Below are 22,670 nucleotides of genomic sequence, written 5' to 3' on the forward strand. Positions count from 1 at the left end.
TTTCATTGAATTTTTAGTAGATATTCTGGGTAGATAATTGTATAATTTGAAATCAAGTAGAGTTTCCAATTTTTAATTTTCATTATTTTAGTTTATTTTTGTATTGAATTGGCTAAAAATGCTTACATGTTTGTATTGGTCTGCTTGGACTGCCATAGCAAAACCCACAGACTGGGTAGTTTAAACAACAGAAATATATTTTCTCACAGCTCTGGAGGATGCAAGTCCAAACTCGAGGTGCCAGCAAGGTGGTTTCTGGTGAGGTTCTCTACTTCGCTTGCAGGCAATCTTACACAACATTTTTTCTGTGCATGCATGCAGAGAGAAAAAGATTTCTGGCATCTCTTCCTCTTCTCATAATGACACCAGCACTGTTGGATTAGGGTCCCATCCTAATGTCCTCATTTAGCCTTAATTACCTCCTTAAAAGCCCTGTTTCCAAATACAGTCACATTGGGGTCTAGGGCTTCAACATATGAGTTATGGGGAAAACACAAATTAGTTCGTAACCATGTTGTTAAATAGTAACAGCACGGACTTTTAAAATCTTTTTCCATTTCTAAGTTAGTATTTAAAATAATATTTTTATGTTTTTCTCCTGAATATCTGAAAAATAGTGTAGGCAAAATAGGCAGAAGAAACATAGAGTTGATATAAATCAGAGCTATCACAGAGGTTTACTTGATGCTTATGCATAAACACCAGTTCACTGATAGACAGAACGGATGTTGAAAAAGTACTTGTTGATTGACACTTATTAAAAATACCACAACCATTTGCTATTATATGTGTCATCTATCTAAAATGACCATAAGTAACTGTGTTTAATACCATGTAGATAAGTGGTTTAAGTTGAAAAAGCATTCATTCATGTTTTTTCCTTTCATTCAGTAAAGACTTGCTGTTAAGCAGTGGGTAGATTTTAATGTAAATGGCATAATCCCTGCCTGGTATTTAAAGACCTTGGGTTAGTCTCCTAGAACCAAAGTGGTAAATACTGTAATAAACAGAAATCTCTATTTCTTACTGGCTCAAAGAAGTAGGCAAAATATTATGGCTATAAAGTAGTTTATAATTATCGCTCTGTTATGAATTGAAAATGTTTTGGCAAAATGCCACATTTTAAGTCAAAAATAAACAGCTCCTTCTGAGCAACTCCCACTCAAAATTATTCTTTAAAATCTCATTCATTAAAACAATTATATATTATGACTTAGGTAAAGTATTAACATGTTTGAGCCATGTGTAAACATCCAGCAGTTATTAGTAACCACCTAATCTCTAAAAGAGCAAAAATTAAAGATATGCGGCCAGGCGCGGTGGCTCACGCCTGTAATCCCAGCACTTTGGGAAGCTGAGGTGGGCAGATCACGAGGTCAGGAGTTTGAGACTAGCCTGACCAGCATGGTGAAAACTGGTCTCTACTAAAAATACAAAAATTAGCTGGGCGTGGTGGTGGGCGCCTGTAATCCCCGCTACTCAGGAGGCTGAGGCAGGAGAATTGCTTGAACTCGGGAGGCAGAGGTTGCAGTGAGCCAAGATCGCACCACCGCAATGTAGTCTGAGTGACAGAGTGAGACTCCGTCTCAAAAAAAAAAAAATTAAAGATATGCATAATGAAAAAACAAAAGATATTTGTTTCATGTATACTATGTATGTTGCCCTTTTTGCAAGAAATAGAAGACTTCAGTCTTTCTCCTTCTTTCTGTCTGATATCTAATCCCAAGGAAGCATGTTTAAAAAATTACTTATCAATTAAAATTCCATATTCTTACAGAAATGACTGGGCTCAGGTACCTTTGAGTCCAAATTTCTTCTCTGATCCTTGATAGCTGGATGATCTTGGACAAGTTTCTTCACCTTTCCTAGCCTCTGTTTCCTCATTCATAAAATTAGGGTAATAACACATTCCTAATAGATTTTCTGTGAGAATTACATGAAATAACCTATGTGAAATGCCTAAAACAGATCCCAACATGTAGAAGCTCAGTAGATGAAGTTATTTATTATTATTAAACATTGTCATGTTTTCCTGAATATTGACAATTTGAAATACTTAACTTGTTCCTTAAAATGAATCTGGAAAGACCTTAAAGAGGCTAATTTCCAGCCATGATCTAAAAAACAAACAGAGCCCCAATTGAACTTTAGATTTTTACAAATATTATACCCAAGACTCCAAATTTTGTCCTGCTTAAATGCACCAAGATGACACAACATCCTTTGTTAGAGGTGGAAAATAAACAGCTTCATAGTAAACAAGACTTTATCATGCAATAATTTATAGATTTGTGTCATTTTTTTATTAAAAAGAAAAAGCCATTCTTGATTCAGAAATATTTCTCGGATCATTATAGAATAGCAATCAGGACTCTCCACCTTTTATTTTCATTGCTGGGTTGTAAAAGATGGCTCTCTACAATGCCTACTCCAGAAAGATATTATTCTACAAATAAGGACTCAGCATGACATTTATGAGAAAGCCGGGGTCCTCCTGTGCAAAGCTGATTGGTGATCAGCCAGTGGGCTCTGGGGCGCTGCAAATAAAGGCACTTTCTTCGCTGGGCTGATCAGATGCAGGACAGAGGATTGCCTCTGCCTGTGGACCTAGCAGCTCCTGTCCTAGCAGCACCTGTCTGTGGCCAGCAAGGAGAAACCAGACTCTCACAATGAAACCTCTTCGTCCCCAGTTCTCTCTCATCTTGGCCATCTACTGTTTCTGCATGCTACAGATTCCCTCCTCAGGTAAGGGGAGCTTCATCAGACTCCATCTGGCCTGAACTCTGAGGATGTCTGAGACAGACCTTGATCCCCCAGGGCAGTTCTGGAGGGAGTCAAGGTTTACTCTCCCCCGCCAGCCCTCATTGCTACCTTCTTGCTTTCTGGCTGCAGTTTGTTTCGAACCTTTAGGAGAGGATCGACAGAGCGAGATGCTGCAGCCTTTTACCAAAGGAGACTTTTCCCTGTGGTACTGTCTTTAAGCTGCTCCTGCCCTAGGGATGTCCTGAACATGTGTCGCTAAAACTGAAGGGAGAGGCACTTCCTGGTGTGAGTTAGGGGAAGATCCCACTTGTAGCCATTTCTGCTCCCTGGATTCTGAAGAGACGAGGACAGAGTCGGTAAAACTGAGCTTACAGCCCTGAAGAGTGGGAATTGATGGGCATTTTGAGATGGGCGCGGGAGGAGCGCACACTGGAAAAAGGAATCTTTTCCAAGCCTTTCTGTTGGGTTTTAGAGAGGCAGGGTTCCAGAGTGTACTGGAAGTCGCTACCTCCCGGGGCCAGTGAGCTGTCCGAGGTGCTGACCGGGCGCGGGCATCGCCTCACCAACTCTAGAGAACTGGCTTCTAGGAAACAGGGGTGGAGTGAGGGTCTGTGGTTGGAATCTGTTACCACCATCTTCATAGGATGTAGGGAAGTGGGCGGTGGCAGAACAGCTATGGTTGGAAATACATACCATTTTAGATTTTTCCATTAGGATTTAGACTTAGGGGAGTAGAAAATCTTTGGAAATACATTGACAGAGAAAACATATTTCAAACAGTATGCTTGTTTGTCATGTCCTACAATGTAATCACAAAACTGGGCCTTGCAAAGGACACTGAAGGTCATCTGGTTTAACCTCTCAATGACCCCAACTCACTGCCAGCCATGACAGCCAGGTTCTGCCTCTTTGCTCCAGTAGAGTCCTGTTTATATTACATTTTTGTGAATCTGTTATTACCTTTTATGTATCTTTCTATATGTTTATACTCACCTCCCTATTTTTTCCTATTTGACTTTATGTTACCTGAGGGTAGGTCTTTATGTTTTATCAGCAAAGAACCTCTCCATAAATCCTTATAGGATTGGTTTGCATTCTTTGCATTATTGAATGATTCCAATCATCAAAAACTTCTTTAGGCTAAGCTTAAGTGTGATCACATGTAACTTTCTAACCATCAGCCTTTATTCTGTTATTTGGGGGAAACACAGGATAAGACTAGTATCTCTTACTTATTGAAGTTCTCAAAATAGTTGAAAGCAGTTAACATATACTTCCTAATTTTCCTGTTTCCAGAGAAAACTATGCTCAGTGCCTTTACCTTGTATCTTATCATTTCAAGTCAGGCTATTACCTTTTAAGGTTTCGGCACTGTTATTTGAATATAACATAACATTGCCTTTGCTTTATCTTGGCTCAGAGAGAACGCAGGGAACAAAATACCACACAATTTTCTTTTGTCTTGTTTATAAACATAAACTGCTCTTGAGCCATACATTCCCTGTTCCACACATTAAAAATCTAAGTGCCAGGTTTTATATTTATCCATCTAATTTCATCTTGTTAGTTTTGACCTATCCAATTGATTCTTTCAACTGCACTATAGCTATCCCACCAAGTGTTGTATCACAGGCAAATGAGAAGAGTTCATTGAAGTTAGAAAAAAGGTTGACAGGGTCCAGCTGCATGCCAGGAGCCTTCCCCAGAGCCCATTCCTAGAGAGTCTGTAGCAGCAGAGAGATGGGTATCCATGTGTCTTCAAAGTTCAAAGGTGATTCTGATGTCCATCCTTTGTTGACACCATTTTCTGAGATGCCATCCTCATGAATTCTATCAAAATACAAACTAAGTTGTTACCTTGGAATTTTTTTGCTCCTCTTTGCTGACTTGCTAACAGTTGTACTGAACACTCATGGTAAATTAACAACCATGCTATTTTAAATTAATCTTTGTATAAATCTCAGATTTGCTAGTGGCAAGTAGAAGTGTATTTTCTTTGTAAATCCTTTTAACAACATCAGATCAAATCTTACTTTCCCACTGACCTCTTTTGAATGGTTCTTTGGTGGTTTATTATTTTAATAGAATCTCTGTTTTTCATGGTAAAGACTTTGAAGTAAATGCTATGACCTCTTTTCTCTAATTAATAATTTTATGATTTCTCACAATAGGATTTCCTCAACCTTTAGCTGATCCTCCAGATGGCTTGGATATTGTGCAGCTTGAGGTACCCAATTATTCAGTAATGTGATATTTTTATTTAGTCTGGACCTTGAATACATCACGTGTATAATGTTCACTTAAAACTATTTTGAGATCAGATTTTTGGCTGCAGCAGAAACTCACTGTTGCCGTTTTTCACGGCCTCATTTAAGGCATCCTGAGGGTTGTGTTGAAATTCACTGCCGCTGTGTGAGAAGATAATGTGAGGTTCAGAAATAGGACAATTTTAGAATTTTAAATCTGTTGTAATAAAATTCTGCTGACTGAAGAATTTAAGCTTATCTTTGATTTGTTGTCTAAATTTTAAATGCATAATAGATGTACATACTTTCAGGGTACATGTGATATTCTGATACTTTCATATAGTGTGTTACAACCCAGTTGGGGGAAATGGAATGTTGATGGTTATTAAACATTTACCTTAAATATTTACATTTTCTTTATGCTGGGAGCATTCGAATTATTCTCTATTAGCTGTTTTAAGATATCCAATAGATCATGGTTTACTATAGTCACTCTACTGAATTATCAAACACCAGACCTTGTTTCTTCTATCTAATTGTATTTGATTACCCATTAATCAATCTCTCTTCATCCCCCTCATCCCTTTGATTTGTTTTCTTCATTTTATTTTTTAGCAACTGGCATATTGTCTGAGTCAGTGGGCACCTCTTTCTCGTGAATCTAAGGTAAAAAAATGTGTATATATATACAATATATATAAAATATATATATATGCAACAAACACACTCTTTTGCTACCTACAGGAGAATGCTGTATGTATGTGTAACTGTGCATGCATATCTGTGTTCGAGAATATAATTTTAGAAAAAATCAAGCAAATATCTTAAATATAAATTACTATAAAATATGGGTAGTTCATGTATATTCTTACAATTACTATAATCATGTATAGTTAAGCTAATTATATGTTATGATATATTGCATATTATAAATTGATATACCATGATATAGCAGTTCTCCAAAACAATAGTTATCATTTAAAAGACTTTACAGTAACTAGTTGGGCATGGTGGCTCAAACCTGTAATCCCAGAACTTTGGGAGGCCGGGGTGGGCAGATCACTTGAGGCCAGGAGTTTGAGTCCAGCTTGGCCAACAAGATGAAACCCTGTCCCTACTAAAAATACAAAAATTAGCCTGGTGAGGTGGCGCATGCCTGTAATCCCAGCTACTCAGGAGAATCGCTTGAACCTGGGAGGCGGAGGTTGCAGTGAGCTGAGATCATGCCACCACACTCCAGCCTGGGTGACAGAGCAAGACTCTGTCTCACCAAAATGAAAACAAAAAACTTTACAGTAACTGTAGTAACCACACAAATATTTCAATGGATATAAAGTAAGTTGATTTACTTGAAAGTACAAAAGGGTGGTAGGATAGCCTATGATGCCTAGGATAGCCTCCACATTTTCACCTTGAGCCACATCTCTTTATCTCTCACCTCCCCCAACCCACAGCACACTATGCTCCAGCCACAGTGAATCTATCAGTGAATCTATCAGTATTCCCCAAATGCACCAGGCCCTTGATGTCCTTGCACAGTCTTTTCCTTAGTCAGAAATGACTTTGCCTCCTTTACAGGCTGCAGTTAACAGTCCAGACTCTAAAACAAAAATACCTGGTTTCAAAGTCCAGCTCTGTTTAAACTTGGTAGTTTCTTAGTTGCTCTGTGCCTCAGTTTTGTCATCTGTAGTATAGGGGTAATTGTCATAGTATCCCAGAATGCTGTTGTAAGGATTAAATGCTTCATATTTATGAAGTGCTTTCAACAGCATCCAGAACGTGGCAAACGACAGCACTTAAGTGCTAGTTGTTGCCATTGCCTGTTGATGCAACTAATTTTCATTCTTCAAGACTCAAACATCAGTTTCTCAAATTTCATGAATATATCATGCCCATTTCTTCTTATTTTCAGTTTACTATGCATATGTTTGAAGGCAATTGTTAGCTCTCATTTTCAGGAATAATCTTTACAGCCTTGGTCCTGGAGCAAAAATTCAGGCTGAAAACTCAGAGTTCTTCATCCCTTTGTTACTTCCTCCACATGTTGCACAAAAGGGATTTCCCTATCCCTCAGGTGAAGACTGTGGTGGTGTCCTCTGCACCAGCAGAGGCAGTGGAAGTAGGTGGCCTGTCCCATGTGCAACCTGCAGTATTAAATTGGGTTATGAGGATCCCCAAGAGCAAGGGCCCACTAGGAATGAATTTCCTTCTACCTTCTCCATTTTTCCAAGCCTATCCCATTCATTGTTTCGAAATGCAGAAGACCAAGGGGTCACTCAGTGAACAAAACTGCCAATATTTAAAGGTATTAATAGAGAAACTGGCTCTTCCTGGCTTGTTGCTTCCCTGAAATGTGACTTTTGGCATGTCACTTCATCTCTTGGGGCTTTGGTTTCCTCAACTGCCCAAAGTCTGGATGTGTTGCTGGAGCTCTAAGTTCACTCCTGTTCTGGTTTCCAGAGTAGGCCAAGTCTGTGACTCTAGGGGACTTTTAACTCAAGGCAATTCAGAAAGCAGTCACATTCTGCAAATGATGACATCCACAAAACTCTTCATGTTTCATGTTTCTGGTCACTACATGGGATTAGAAGATGTTTCAATTGGGAAAACTGCAATAAGTTCTTGTGATCAGAGCTCTACCATTCACTCATTCAAAAGATATATTTATTGACAGCATGCCACGGGCCGGGTGCTAGGGATGGGGTAGTAAAACGAACTGAGCACCTGCTCTCATGGCATTTGTATTCTAGTTGGGAAAATGAATAATAAACAACATAGATCAGTAAACTTTGAAATAATTTTTTCTCTAAAAAGAAAAAACTAGGCCGGGTGTGGTGGCTCACGCCTGTAATCCCAGAACTTTGGGAGGGGAGGCTGAGGCGGGCAGATCACTTGAGGTCAGGAGTTCGAGACCAGCCTGGGCAACATGGTAAAAGCCCATCTCTACTAAAAATACAAAAGTTAGCCAGGCGTGGTGGCGTGTGCCTGTAATCCCAGCTACTCAGGAGGCTGAGGCAGGAGAATCGCTTGAACCTGGGAGGTGGAGGCTGCAGTGAGCCAATATTGTACCACTGCACTCCAGCCTGGGTGATGGAGCGAGACCCTGTCTCCAAAAAAAAAAAAAAAAAAAGAAAAAAGTAAAGTAAGGGGCATATGAAATGTTGAGCAGGGTAATTAGCACCAGGAAAAGCATCTTCACATTCCTCATCAATTTTTGACCTGAAAAGTAAACATAACAGTATACAGCCGATGAATGTGGTACAAAAAACAATTGTTTGCCCAATAAGTGTCCATAAACACACACACACACACACACACACACTGTTGTGAACAGATGCTGACAAGAAGACCAGGAGCTGTAAAAATAGCAAGTACTTTCTCCTGGTTAAAAATGGTGATTATAAGGAATTAGAGTTAATTTCCACAGAGCCCCCACTATTGGTAATGTTGGTGGATTATAGTGTGTGTTTCTGTGTGTGTGCTCATGTTTGTGCATCCACACATATGTACATGGTAGAGAGAGAGAGGATGTATAGGTATTGCTCTCTTCCACTGAAGAAATTCTCCACAAAGTTTGCAGAAAGGTGTAATTGTATTCACAGCAATACAATTAGAAGTATTACTAACAACTTTAATTTTTGTCTTGATTGAGGTTTCAGCGGATTCAAAAATCTTTAAGCATGAATGAGATGTGAATGATCAGTACTAGCCAGATCAGAAGCTTTAAATGATTGTTCACAGTAATCATCTCTTGTGACTTCATAAAACATGGACATGAACACTTACGCTATGGTTTTGTAAGAAGTCTTCTTCCCGGCATCTCCTTGAGTCAGATAAGCGCACATGCAGCCATCATCCATGCAAGCCAGGGCTGAGGTGTGTGCACTGGCAAGGATTTAGAAACGGAAAATTGGACTTTCTACAAGGAGAGCAAAAACTCATGTAGAAAGCTTTTGGAGAAAAAGAAGCTTGGCCAATATGAACTATAAAAACTGAATACTAGGATACACTCTGCGGCAAATTAAAATCTGTAATGGTTAGTTTATTCCACCAGTAGTTAGATGGTTATTTGCTTCTATGCATCAGAGAGTAGGTCTCTCCTCCCCACCCCCTGCAAACTGAAAAGATGAAATGAGATTATATTTTCACATGATGATGTATTGCTGGCAATTTTCTTTATTGTAAGATCCTGCATCAACTATAGACTCATTAAATTTGCTTAATAATTTCTTTTTAGATTGCCAATTTATCATAATATTCAGGTAAATCCACTAAGGTCCATGGTGTACCTTATACAGAAAACGTTATCCGTTACCTGCCCCTGTAAAATTTCATCTAATTTACCCTCACAATTCTCTTTCCAGGATAATCAAGACATATACAAAAGGGTGAGTATCACCCAGCCCAGTACAAGGGCATGCAGCTTCCATGTTTAGAGCAAGTGACACTCAATACTAATATCACTTCTTTTCTTATTTAGTTTTTGTTTCACTACTCCAGAACTCAAGAGGCAACACATCCAGTTAAAACTGGGGTCAGTATTTTATCATAATCATCTGTCTGTAAAAGTGGCTCTCCACTGCGTGTCGTCCATCCCTTCTTTTTTTTTTTTATTTTTTTATTTTTTTTTTTTATTTTTTTATTATTATTATTTATTATTATTATTATTATTATTATTATTATACTTTAGGCTCTATGGTACATGTGCGCAACGTGCAGGTAAGTTACATATGTATACATGTGCCATGCTGGTGCGCTGCACCCACCAACTCGTCATCTAGCATTAGGTATATCTCCCAATGCTATCCCTCCCCCCTCCCCCCACCCCACAACAGTCCCCAAAGTGTGATGTTCCCCTTCCTGTGTCCATGTGTTCTCATTGTTCAATTCCCACCTATGAGTGAGAATATGCGGTGTTTGGTTTTTTGTTCTGCAAATCAAAACCACAATGAGATACCATCTCACACCAGTTAGAATGGCAATCATTAAAAAGTCAGGAAACAACAGGTGCTGGAGAGGATGTGGAGAAATAGGAACACTTTTACACTGTTGGTGGGATTGTAAACTAGTTCAACCCTTGTGGAAGTCAGTGTGGCGATTCCTCAGGGATCTAGAACTAGAAATTCCATTTGACCCAGCCATCTCATTACTGGGTATATACCCAAAGGACTATAAATCATGCTGCTATAAAGACACATGCACACGTATGTTTATTGCGGCATTATTCACAATAGCAAAGACTTGGAACCAACCCAAATGTCCAACAATGATAGACTGGATTAAGAAAATGTGGCACATATACACCATGGAATACTATGCAGCCATAAAAAATGATGAGTTCACGTCCTTTGTAGGGACATGGATGAAATTGGAAATCATCATTCTCAGTAAACTATCGCAAGAACAAAAAACCAAACATCCCTTCTTAATATGTGCAAACAAGTAGAAAAGCTGGGGGCTCCGGACATCCTCTGGGTAGTAGCTTCCCAGGAGCTTTTCCCTGGGGCTGCAGGGATTCTCTTTCTCCCTCTGGGCTGGGGTTGGTGGGTGGCCAACTGATCTGAGAAGTTAGAGAATAAATTACAGAAAAGGAGAAGTAAGTAGGAAATAACTTTTTATTATGCATTTAAACAGAGGTACAGGAAGAGCCTAGTAAACACTGTGTTCTCTTTATATTGTTTTTTCTTACCGTCTGTTTTTAAATTTGTGCTTTGTGATGTGTATGGTACCATCCCCCAGTGGTGATCCATGGATGAACATCTTCCGTGGCTGTCGCGATATGTATGTGCAATGGGAATAGTAACCATCACCTCTAACTTTCTTCCTACAGATTTGAGTTACCCTCAAGAGCAGCTTGTGTAGGTGAATTTCTATGGGGTATGATTTGAGGAATATTGGCGAGGCCATAGAATATACATATATATTTGAGACAGAGTCTTGCTCTGTCACCCAGGCTGGAGTGCAGTGGCGCAATCTCAGCTTACTGCAACCTCCGCTTCCAGGGTTCAAGTGATTCTCCTGTCTCAGCCTCCCAAGTAGCTGGGATTGCAGGCATGTGGCACCATGCCTGGCTAATGTTTGTATTTTTAGTAGAGATGGGGTTTCACCATGTTGGCCAGGCTGGTCTCAAACTCCTGACCTCAGGTGATCCACCCGCCTCGGCTTCCCAAAGTGCTGGGATTACAGGCATGAGCCACCATGCCCAGCCAGAATATAACGTTTAATTCAGGTACCCAGTCACAGCAAGTAAAACTCTACCACTAGAAAGTCTCTTGTTTATATATTCAAGGCTCTCTGAGTCTTAAGAGGATCCTTGAAAAAGCAAATAACCAGGAAAAAAATGTTTCCCTTAAGAATCAATCAATATTATAGATGTAGGAATGGGGATCAGGTAAAGAGAGGGATTTTTTTATTTTTTATTTTTTTTGAGACAGAGTTTCGCTCTTAGTGCCCAGGCTGGAGTGCAATGGTGCGATCTCGGCTCACTGCAACCTATGCCTCCTGGCTTCAAGCCATGATCTCTTGCCTTAGCCTCCCAAGTAGCTGGGACTACAAGCACGTGTCACCACGCCTGGCAAATTTTGTATTTTTAGTAAAGACAGGGTTTCACCATGTTGGCCAGGCTGGTCTCGAACTCCTGACCTCAGGTGATCCACCCACCTTGGCCTCTCAAAGTGCTTGGCCTCCCACTGCACCTGGCCAAGGAGGTGGACATTATCAAGACCAACAAGGGCACCACGAAAGGAGAAAGAACAATGGAAAGCAAAAAAACTGTCTGTAACACGAATCAAGTTTTACTCTAAACCAAAGCACACAGGGAGGATTCATGAGGACTAGATGAGGACAGGTGTGTACACCTGGGTGCGCACGGCAGTCACAGACAAGATTAGTAAACCAGAAGTGCCTGGGGAGGGTTACGGGGGCTGCCCTCCACCTTTTCCCTTGGATGAGTTGCTCACCCCTGGGGAGGGAGAAAGAATGCATGTGGAGCTGCTTCTAGGACAAGGCGCTCCGCTCCAGGAGCACAGAGTGCCAAGGGTTAATGCAGAGAAAAGACCGATTTACCCTAAGGGAGTATTTTTAAGGGCTGTGTTGGAATTGAAACCTGTTCTCAAGGCAAGCAGCTCTTTATTGCAAACATAAAATTTCAGGCTTCAGCTCAAAAATGGATTTCACTCTGAAAATTAAACCCATTTGTAAGGGAAGTGAGTAGAAAAGAATGCACATAGCCCTGGGCTCTCAAAATACCCCTCTGTGGATGTCCCCCTGTCTGACCCTCTCTGCGCCTCTCTGTTGCAGTTTCCTCCAGTGCATCCTCTAATGCACCTGGCTGCCAAGCTCGCCAACAGACGGATGAAGAGAATTCTACAGCGAGTATGTACTTTTATTCTTCCACCATAGTTTATGCCCCTCACAGTTCATTGAATCATGGTAAAAGCATGCTGTCACCTTGGGGCTTGCTGTCATTCTCTCCTCAAATCTCAGTCTCCACCTTGGCAGGGAGCACTGAGCAGAACTGCTGGTCCTTTGACTTCCCTGGGCCTCAGTTTCCTCCACTGAAACCCCATGAGGTGGTTTGAAGGGCCCAGGGAGAGACACCATGGCCCAGCCTGCTTCCATCCCTCTCCTCTTCTGCTCCTTTCATCCCTAAGTTGTGTCTTGGTTTTGTACTTTTTTTTCACTTCCCCTGTCTCTTTCTCCTGACACGAAACTTGCCCTGGTGATATCTTCTGCTTCCCATTGCCCTACCTGCCCGCTGTGCATTTCTCAGAGCTTTCTTCTTTCATTTTTATTTTTTAATTTAGAAATTACCAGCTGAACCTTTTCAATGGTAATCAAAGTTTTGTTTCATGGTAGCAAAAATAAATAAACAAATAGCAAGAGAGAAAATTTATTTTGAACACCCTGCACAGGTAGAGTGACCAGCTATCCCAGTTTGTCCAGGACTTTCTTAGTTTTAGCTCTGAAAATCCCAGGGCCCCAAGTGCCTGGAAAACTTGTTGGCCATCCTGGGCACCAGCAGCAGTTTTTCTGACCCCCTGCTAACCGCAAGCCTCCAGGTCCAGTCTGATTCCATTCTTACACCAGATTCACAGGCAATGAACAAGCTGAAGAAGCCAAAATGGCTAATCCTTTAAAAGTTTCCTAAGCTTTGCAATGTGCCCATTTCAAAGTTGGCGCTGTTAGGAGGAGCAAGCAAACTTAACGTACTTGGACACAGATGGTAACTCAGCCAAGACGACAAGCTTGCCTTCTTGAGCAGGAGCTTGCTAGAGAAGATCACGGCGGTGATCCCACCATTTGCCATGCTCTCCACCTCCTCTTTTGCACCAGACTTCTGACTACCTTAGAAGGAAGCCAGGGAGGGCAGGATCACCACAAGACAACTGCAAGGTCATGATGTGGTTCCTGTTGAATTAATCTGTGCCTCATTTCCTTGCAGGGTTCGGGGACTGCTGCAGTGGACTTCACCAAGAAGGTACACAAGAGCCTTGGAGACTGCGACCCCCAAAGAAAGCCCTACCCTAGAAGGATGGGGAAGTCATTGGAGCCAGCCACCCTGCAGCCCCTCCAGACCACTTCTGAGCAGAGCTGGTCTCCAAAGGACCCTGAGAATCTTTTGTGGCTGAGCAATTAAGTTCAGGTTTCCCTGGGGCAGACAGGAACCATAGGGCAATGCCTTTGGCTGTTCAGATTTCACTTCCAGACCCAGAGATGAGTCACCTGGAGCCAGCTGCTCCTGAGGCCTTGCTTTCTCTCGCTCAGGGGCCCGCATGCCTTTGTACAGACTCCAATAGAGGTACTGCCATAGCACAAACCCCAAACACTGGTGGTTCTCAAACGTGGCCATGCATCAGAGTCACCTGGCTAAAATTCAGATTGCTTGGCCCCACCCCCAAAGATTCAGTGGGTCTGGATTGGGGCAAAGAGTTTGTATTTCTTACAAGTTCCCAGAGGTTTTTGGTGCCACTGGTCTGGGACCACCCATTTTGAAAACTGTTCCTATAGACATTTTTGAAGAACTTGTAATGCAACATGGTTGCATAATGGCTTATGTTTCTATATGTTGCAGGATCACACTGCGACCTGGGGACGACCCTTTTTCCTTTTCAGGGTATAGCATGTTTTCTCACCTTTGCTTTCTAACCTCGATTCACTGCAGCCATCCCAATCATGGAGTGACTGCAAACAGCAGAGCCATGACCCCTTGGTAAACTGGTGGATAATTGTGGGGACTCTCTCATCCTTCACTGGGAATCACTCCAAGTCAAAATCTCCTCCTACAAGCTTGTAAAGGCAAGGGTCCAACAGGAGAGAGGCTGAGAGCACCAGAGTAGGCATAAGGGAGTTCTGCTGACAGACAGACACAAGGTAGACAAGAATCTGAGCCCATGTTTTATAGCATTAGGGTCTAGGATTCATGGCCTCAAAAACACATGGCAGGAAGAGCTTAGGCACCATCCTCTACTCCTTCCTGGGTGACAGAGATTCTTGCAAAGGTCACAGAATCAGAAGAGTTATCTTTTAGATTTTGATCAGCCATTCACTAGCTGTGCTCCACCCTTGAGATTCTCAGTATTTGCACAGAAAAATGAGCAAATCAGACTAGATCCATGACCCCAGAAACTGCATTCTGTGAATCACTGGTGCTAAAAGGTAGTCTGCAAAAGTCAGCTAAGATTGGAAAACACCGCACCCGACATTTGTGAAGTCTCACAATACACACTGGCCCATCACAGGCTGTAAGAAGTCCTGCAGAACACAACCTGTGTCACTTGGCTTAATCATTTGTTTCCCAAACATACGGACCATGGAGCTGCTTCCCACCACTCTCTCACTCCCATGGGTCTGTATGACTTACTTGTTTCCTGGAAAGTGCTTTGAGAAACAGTCCATCTCCTTGACGTCTCCAGACTGGGCAGTCCTGTGTTGGATGGTTTGTGGAACCTCCCACCACATAAGCAAAGGCTAAAGAGTGGGGATGATGGGTGACAGTGTTGGGGTCCTAGGAGCAGCGAGGTTCCTGGAGCACTGTCCCAGAGGACCTACTGACTAGCGCTAGCACAGGGTGAGGGCTTCCCAGGTGAGTCCCCATGGAGGGGAGTGAAATCCCAGTTAGAAGAATGAGGCCTTAGGGTTCAACAGAGAGAAGAGCTGAATCAAGATACAGGCTGCAGGAAGTTGTGTCTCAGTATCCGTAAGTTGCTCCTTTTTTTTTTCAGCCCAGGAATGGAAGAAACATTGAAGATGAGGCCCAGTAGGTAGTCCAAGGTCAGCTTCATCACAGTTTTTCTCTTTCAAGCAAATTTTATGTGTCTGACTGGAGAGAGTGAGAGGCAGCCACGGGGAGGACCATTGTTCAAGAAATGAGGACCCTGCATAACCCCCAAGAACTCTGCCCCTTCCATTGTCCTGCTCACAGGACCACAGAGACCCCCACCCTAGCCTAGCAGATGCAGGCTGTCTGGGCAATATTGCAGCCTTCACTTCCATGCCCAGCTCTTCGGATTCATGTGGTCTCCAGCTGTCACTGTAATGGGGATGCAGGCTCATTGCAGCCCAGCTGGGCCCTCCGTGACTTCTCACCTGGCCCCCTTGATAAGGAAACACCACCCTGTCATGCTTGGGTGGTGCACCAAGGAGTTCTGGAAGCTACCAGTCTCCCTATAGTGAGAGCATTTCTAAGTACGGCCAGGCAAGGCTGTTTCCCCCTTCCAATGGTGCTCTGAGATCCAGAGTTTTAATCTGGAGCAATTCCTTGGCCTTCAGGCCTGTGGAAGATGAAGTGAATGCTCAAGGGCAGCTCCGGGCCTTCTCTGTTTCTCATGAGGATGTGGTCCCAAGGAAATGAGGCTGCTGTCCAATGGATGCTGCCAGCAGGGGTCAGCGGTCAGGGTCCCAGCAGTCCAAGGTGTCTAAGAAAGCTGTTCCACTGCTGGGAAATGGCAGTACCCAGCAAACACAAGGCAAAGATATTCCCTGAGGCCATAATGCTTACACCAACCTAATGGCCTAATTAGATAGACCAAAAACAAATCTTGTAAGTACTGATTGTGGGGAAAGCAACCTGGGCATTTATGACACATCAAACTGAGGTCTAATTGTGAAATATGTTACATAATAACCTGCCCATGGGCTTTGTCTTGATTCTGAGAATGATTTGACCTGAGCAGTGCATTTTTCTTTTCTTTTTTTAGGATTCAATGGTGAAAGAAAGCTGGATCTGATGGGGCCATCTGGGGATTATGTTAAACAAATATCAAATTTCTTTCCATGAACAATATTTAAAGATACTTCTTTTGCTCTATATTCACTAGATATTTAGCTTTATAAAAATAAAGTAGTGTTATGTGATATTGTGAAATATATATTTGGTCTTTGTCCGTATTTCTTGACATGCAAGTTCTAAAATTCTTGAAAATTTCAAAATGTTCAGTGTTTCTTTGTATGCTGATGATTGGCAGAGGCTGGCAGCCCCTAGGTGGCTTTGGGATGGGGCTGATCACCAGGAAGACCAAGGCAGGACTAGAGGATTTGGGACTTTCAGCCCAACCCCAATCTCCAGGGAGAAGAGGCACTGAAAGTTGAGTTGGTCACCCATGGCCAATGTTTCTATCAGTCATTCCTATTGTGAAATTAAACAATTCAAACTTAAGGCTGCTGGAACTTTAAATGATTTGGGCCATGAGAGAAATGTGTCGTGTAACACGCAGCTGCCACTTTGGCTTCTCCAGTATAGATGAACTCCCTTCCTTATTTTTTGTTCTGTAAAATGACTAAAAAAGACTGAATGGCACCAGAGATAAGACCCCTCCGCTCTTCATTACTGACCTTTGTTAGAGATTAATTTCTTCCTTTGTTGTCTTGCGCTCAACTCAGACCAGATGACGCAGAAGACCCCATGACTATTACATCCTCAGCGTGGGATATTAAATACCCATCCCGAAAAAGAACACTGCCTATAACCAGTCCAGTTGTTGTGACTATGCACTAACCTTGTATGGACAATGTTAAAATCCTATTGAACTTCCTGAAACCTTGCCGATATCAACAACCCTCAAACCTCTCCACTTAAGAATGCTGATTCCATTAGCCTGGAGTTGACATTTCCAGGTGGCTATTCTCAAGCTTTGAGCTCAAATAGAATAAACTCTGTATTTAATCATATTTTCTGAATCTCGTTATTTAAGGAGGACACTATGTAACCCTAAGCTTCCATAAAACCCCAAAAGGACAGGGTTTTAGATAGCTTTTAGATGGCTGGACACATGGAGGTTGCTGGAGGGTGGTATTTTTTCATCTGTATCCTTTGTAATACCTTTTATAATAAACTAGTAAATGTGTTTCCCTGAGTTCTATGAGCCACTCTAGCAAATTAGTCAAACTTCAGGAGGTGGTCATGGGAGCCCCAATTCATAACCTGTTGGCCAGAAGCACAGGTAAAATAACCTGGGGCTTGTGACTGGTGTTGGAAGTGGGGCACAGTCTTGGGGACTGAGCCCTGAACCTGTGGGATCTGACGCCATCTCCAGGTAGATGGTGTCGGAATTGAATTGGAGGGCACCAGCTGATATCTGCTGCAGAATTGATTGCTTGCTTGGGGGAACACAGGCATTGGGTATGAGAGCAGAGGAAACACTGTTTTTTTCCATTCACACTAACACATTATTTTCATATCCTATTGGAAAGTCTTGAGGGGTGGGAGGATTGGGTATATGATTTTTTAAATTTTTAAAATTCACCATCTTTGGCATTGGCTTAGCATGGCCTAGCTATCTTGTTATTATTGAGGATTGAGGGATGGGATTGGGATAGGCGGGATGGCTCCAGATCCTGACTCCTCTACTTTTAGCTAGGTGACCTTGGACAGGTGACTTCCCATTCCTGTGCCTCGGTTTCCTCTATGGTAAAATGGTGTTGGTATGGTAATAATAATAACTTCTTCACATAGACTTTGTAAGGACTAAGTAGATGGTCCATATGGGAGCATCTTGGCATGGTGGGACACAGTGAACAGTAAATAACCATTGGCTCTGATTACATTCAGATGGCTTTCATCACACAATGTGTACCAAAGGGACTCTAGGGCTGTTTCTTTATTGCTGACAGCATTAAGTTAAGGCACAGCAACCCCAGATTCTCTTAAGAAGCCACAAGGCTCATGTAATTGCCTGATGGGTTCTTCTTGCCCACTACACAGACAAGATAATTCACTGAAACTGGGGCATGGCAGTAGAGAAAGAGTTTAAGGTAGAGCAAGCCAAGTGGAAGCATCAGAGTTATTACTCAAATCAGTCTCCTCAAAGACTCAGAGTCTAGAGATTTTATGGATGATTTGGTGGGCAGGGGGCTAGGGAGCGGGTGCTGCTGGTTGGTTGAGGATGAAGTCATAGGGGTGTGGAAAAGGGTCGTCATGCTCTGAGTCAGCCTCTGGGTGGGGGACACAAGACCAGCTGAGTCATGAATCATGGGTCTGGATGGGGTCAGTCAATTGCCAGAATGCAAAAGTCTGAAAAACATTTCAATCTGAGGTTCTACAATAGTGTCGTTATCTGTAGGAGCAATTGGGGAAGTCACAAATCTTGAGACCTCTGGCCACATGACTCCTGAGCAATAAGAAATTACAGAAATGACATTGACATTTTAGCAGAATTCATGCCCGTCGTATAATCCTAATCTCATGGCAAGAAGGAGGTTAGTTTTAAAGAGAAACTATTATCCTTGCTTCAAAGTTAAACTATGGGCCTGGCACAGTGGCTGACTCCTGTATTCCCAGCCCTCTGGGAGGCTGAGGCAGGAGGATCACCTGATGTCAGGAGTTTGAGACCAGCCTGGCCAATGTGGCAAAACCCTGCCTCTACTAAAAAATACAAAAATTAGCTCAGCGTGGTGGCACGCACCTGTAATTGCAGGTACTCGGGAGGCTGAGGCATGAGAATCACTTGAACCCAGGAGGTGGAGGTTGCAGTGAGCCGAGATTGTGCCATTGAACTCCAGCCTGGGCAACAGAACAAGACTCCATCTCAAAACAAGAATAACAACAACAACAACAACAACAAAAAGTTAAACTATGAACTAAATTCCTCCCATGGTTAGATTGCCCTATGCGTAGCAAGGAGTGAGGACAGCCAGCCTGTGGGGTTAGAAGCAAGATGGAGTCATCCATGCTAGATTTGTCTTACTGTCATAATCTTTGCAAAGGTTGTTTCACTCAGCCTTTCTTCTCAGCCTCCTCCTCTGTAAATATCTGTGTTTGCATTTGACTAGAAGGAGTCTAGAAGACCTCCCAAGATTATCCTATGGAGGAGATGAGGCAGAAGATGTGTGTTCAATGCAAGGAGGGACCCTAATGACATGACCTAAATCACACTGGCTATTCCTTCTTTTAACTCCTCAAGTGCTTCATCAAACTTAAAATTCCTCCTTTTAAAATGTCAGTTAGAATTTGTTTTTGTATTTTAGTGTTTGTAAGCCTCTGTATTAAGTCTGAAGCCTATTTCTTGAATAGGATGTTTTAAGACCCCTGAGTAGATCTTGCCACACAGAGATGAGATGAGCAAACCTAGTTCTGCCTGGTATTTTTCTGAGACCACGGGTGCAGGGGAGGGACCAAGCCACTGGTCCAGTGCTTGGCATTTGTAGGGAGCAGGTCGGGTTTGATGAGCAGAGTACAGTGTTGGTGTGAGAAGCTGCTAACACCAGTCTTCAGAAACAATCTCAAGATTTGGGAGTTGACCAAAGATGGTAGTTTCTACCCCAAACAGAGCCTCAGAATCCTCTTTGCTAAACTAGTAATAATGAATCTCACCTCAATGGAGGGTCCATATCCTTGACACAAGGCCAGGGGGATGATGGTTAAAGAGGGTGGGACAGGCCTAGAAGACCCCTGTTTCTCAGGAACACTATGTGAGCTAAAAACTCTTCCTTGGCCAAGCCTGTCTGTGATGCTGGGGAACTGGAGACAGACTCTGCCTTCCCAGACATCACCTCACTCTTTTTTCCCACAGCAGTGTCCAGCAACACTCTACCAGTGCCAATGAATCCAAAGATGAAATGAGACTCTAATTGATAGTTTCTACACTGTGAGAACTGGGCCTCCCCACCTATGGAGCTGGGCTGCTTTTGGCCTGGTTTCCCATGAAAAGGAGCCTTATAAGGTTACTCTACCCTAGTGTCCTTTCTAATAAGTTTGAATCCAAGGCCCGGATTCAGTCACTGGATGGAAGATGCTCACCTACTTATTGTTGGCACTCACTTTAACAGGAGAGGCCACACCTCAGCCCATTGCACAGGGTCACTGTGTGGCCCTCAACAAGATCAGGGATCTATGTCTGGCCAAAACAGAGCTGTGAAAGGGACTTCTTAGAACCTTGGAGTGGACAGAGGTCTCATTGATCATTCAGCCCCGCCTTCTCATGGGCTGCCAAGGAAAAGAGCCCCGAAAGGCCAAGTGGCCTGCCCAAGGCCACACAGCAACAGGCACCATGTCTAGGATGAAGCCTGGGTCTTTTGTTTAAAAGCCTAGATGCTTTTTCCACTGTAATATTACTATCCTATATTATTTAATAGTTTTATAGGACTGTCATAACAAATAAACAAGACTTGGTGGCTTAAAACAAAAGCGATTTATTCTCTTACAGTTCTGGAGCCCAGAAGTCCAAAATCAAGGTGTTGGCAGGGCCACGCTCTCCCTCGAAAACATCAAGGGAGAGTCTGGCCTTGCCTCATCTACCTCTGGTGGCTCCAGCTGCTCCTCTCAACTCATGGCAGCATCACTCCAATCTCTGCCTTGCCCTCCAGTGGCCTTCTCTCTGTGTCTGTGTCTGTGTCCCTTTCACATCTCTTATAAAGACACTCGTCATTGGATTTATGCTCTGGCCTGATCTAGGATGTTATCATCTTCAGGTCTCTCACTTAATTACCTTCGTAAAGATCTTTTTCTCAAAGAAGGTCCATTCACAGATTCCATGGATTAGGTTGTAGACATATCTTTTGGGGGCCACAGCTCAAGCTGCATCTTTAGGATTACTCTTTTTTGTTCCCCTCTGGAGCTCAGAGCTCTTTTGCCGGCCCCTGTTCCAAGTGTCCTCTGCAGTCCCACATCCGGAGCCCATTCTTCCACTCTCTCTTTTCAAATAGGTCCGCCCAGTATCTCACTGGTGCAAACATTTATTCATTCATTCATTCTTTCAATATTTGAATGCCTGCTAGATACAAAGTGTATTAATCATTTATTTTTACTCTGTATTTTTGATGCTTTGCCATCTTGGGGACTTGCTGACCCTGGAGAGACTGCCTCTCCCAGGGATAATCCCTGGAAATGGCAAGCACCTTGCTTATGAATGTGCCTTTCAAATGCACACTAACCAATCCAGAGCCCATATTCCCAACCATCTTTTCTATAAGGCTCTCACCCAGGGCCAGGTGCCAGACAACTAGGGACAGCCTCTATGCCCCTGAATTTGCTGACGTTATTTAAACTAGTCAATGCCAAGCCCTCTTAAACTGGCTGGCATGCTCCTTCCCATGAAAACCACAATAAAGGCTCTTGGCCATGTTTTCCTCTCATTACTTCTGCCTCCCAACTGACCCTAGGACTTCCCCAAGTCCCCTCTACCCCTCTGCATGGCATGGTGGGCCCCTTCCTCTTGAGAACTGTGAGCCTGAGTATAACAATCTTTTCAACGACAGTTGTCTCCTGATCTGTTGGCCTCACCATATCCGAATACTAATAAAACCTATAGTTTAAACCACCAATCCCGGCTGGGATAAAAGAACTGCATAAGGTGTAGGCTGTGCTGTCACCCAAGCCAGTCCCGAGTAAAGCCCAATAGCTTATCGTGGGTTAGTGGGTACTCTTCTCCCTGTTATTCCCCAGAATCAGAAGGAGAAGAGACCTTGGAGACATTGGAGGACTTTGTAAATCCAAACCCATGGCCAGAGCAGATGGGCCCCTCAGTTCTCGTGGGGTTATCCATGTTCTTCTTCAACATATCTTGGGCAGGAGCTCACAGCTTTATGGGGTATTCTCTTTGTCTTCAGACAGATTAAAAACAATAGGACTGTTCCCAGGAACCAAACTGACCTCTAGTGATCACTTTTCTTATTTCCATTTATTGAAAAATTTATTGTTCAATAATTCATTCTAGAAATTGTATCTTAACAGGGTACCCCTGGGCTCTTGGAAGAGACGTTTTGAGGTACAGGCCCTGGCCACTCCTTGCCCCAAACATCACACCCCAGAGAACCTCTCCCATTCCAAAATGAAGACTGGCTTTGAACCAGCCTTAACATGAATTTTCAGAGGCACCTTATTTGGGGGCAGTTTCTGCCTCCTCTGAATCTCCCTATAGACTGAGGATCCCTTCTGAAAGCAGCTCAAGGAGAATGTATAGAATTATATTCATACCAATGCAGTTAATACACAATTTTTCAGGAGTTGTGTGGCGCAGGGAATAAGAGTAGACTTTTTGCTCCCTCCCGTTCCTGCTGTGCAACTCATCTGTATGTGACCTTAGGCTCTAGAGTCAGAATGCCTGGGTTTAATCCTGGCTGTCAGACCTTGGTTAAATTTTCAACCTCCTTCTCCATCCTCAATTTATATCACTTGTAAAACTGTAAGAAGACTGCTACTGTTGGGAGACAATCCTCTATGGGTTT

At 42.8% G+C, this 22,670-nt stretch overlaps 1 protein-coding gene across 1 annotated transcript; it reads left to right on the plus strand.

The window, feature by feature from the left end:
* The first annotated feature begins 2,594 nt into the window (after positions 1 to 2,594).
* Positions 2,595 to 13,647, plus strand: NMS (neuromedin S). Its single transcript, XM_002811697.3, has 7 exons — positions 2,595 to 2,745; positions 4,935 to 4,990; positions 5,625 to 5,675; positions 9,374 to 9,397; positions 9,490 to 9,543; positions 12,309 to 12,383; positions 13,453 to 13,647. Exons 1-7 carry the CDS (start codon positions 2,670 to 2,672, stop codon positions 13,645 to 13,647), a joined length of 531 nt encoding a protein of 176 aa, XP_002811743.3. The 5' UTR covers positions 2,595 to 2,669.
* Positions 13,648 to 22,670: the final 9,023 nt, after the last annotated feature.

Source organism: Pongo abelii, chromosome 12 (genome assembly GCF_028885655.2).
Source record: "Pongo abelii isolate AG06213 chromosome 12, NHGRI_mPonAbe1-v2.0_pri, whole genome shotgun sequence".
Taxonomy (NCBI): Eukaryota; Metazoa; Chordata; class Mammalia; order Primates; family Hominidae; genus Pongo; species Pongo abelii.

Coding starts and splice junctions, on each gene's coding strand:
- NMS (XM_002811697.3), top strand. CDS start 2,670: ATGAAACCTCTTCGTCCCCAGTTCTCTCTCATCTTGGCCATCTACTGT. Junction 9,398..9,489: donor ATCAAGACATATACAAAAGG/GTGAGTATCACC, acceptor TTTCTTATTTAG/TTTTTGTTTCACTACTCCAG. Junction 9,544..12,308: donor CACATCCAGTTAAAACTGGG/GTCAGTATTTTA, acceptor TCTCTGTTGCAG/TTTCCTCCAGTGCATCCTCT.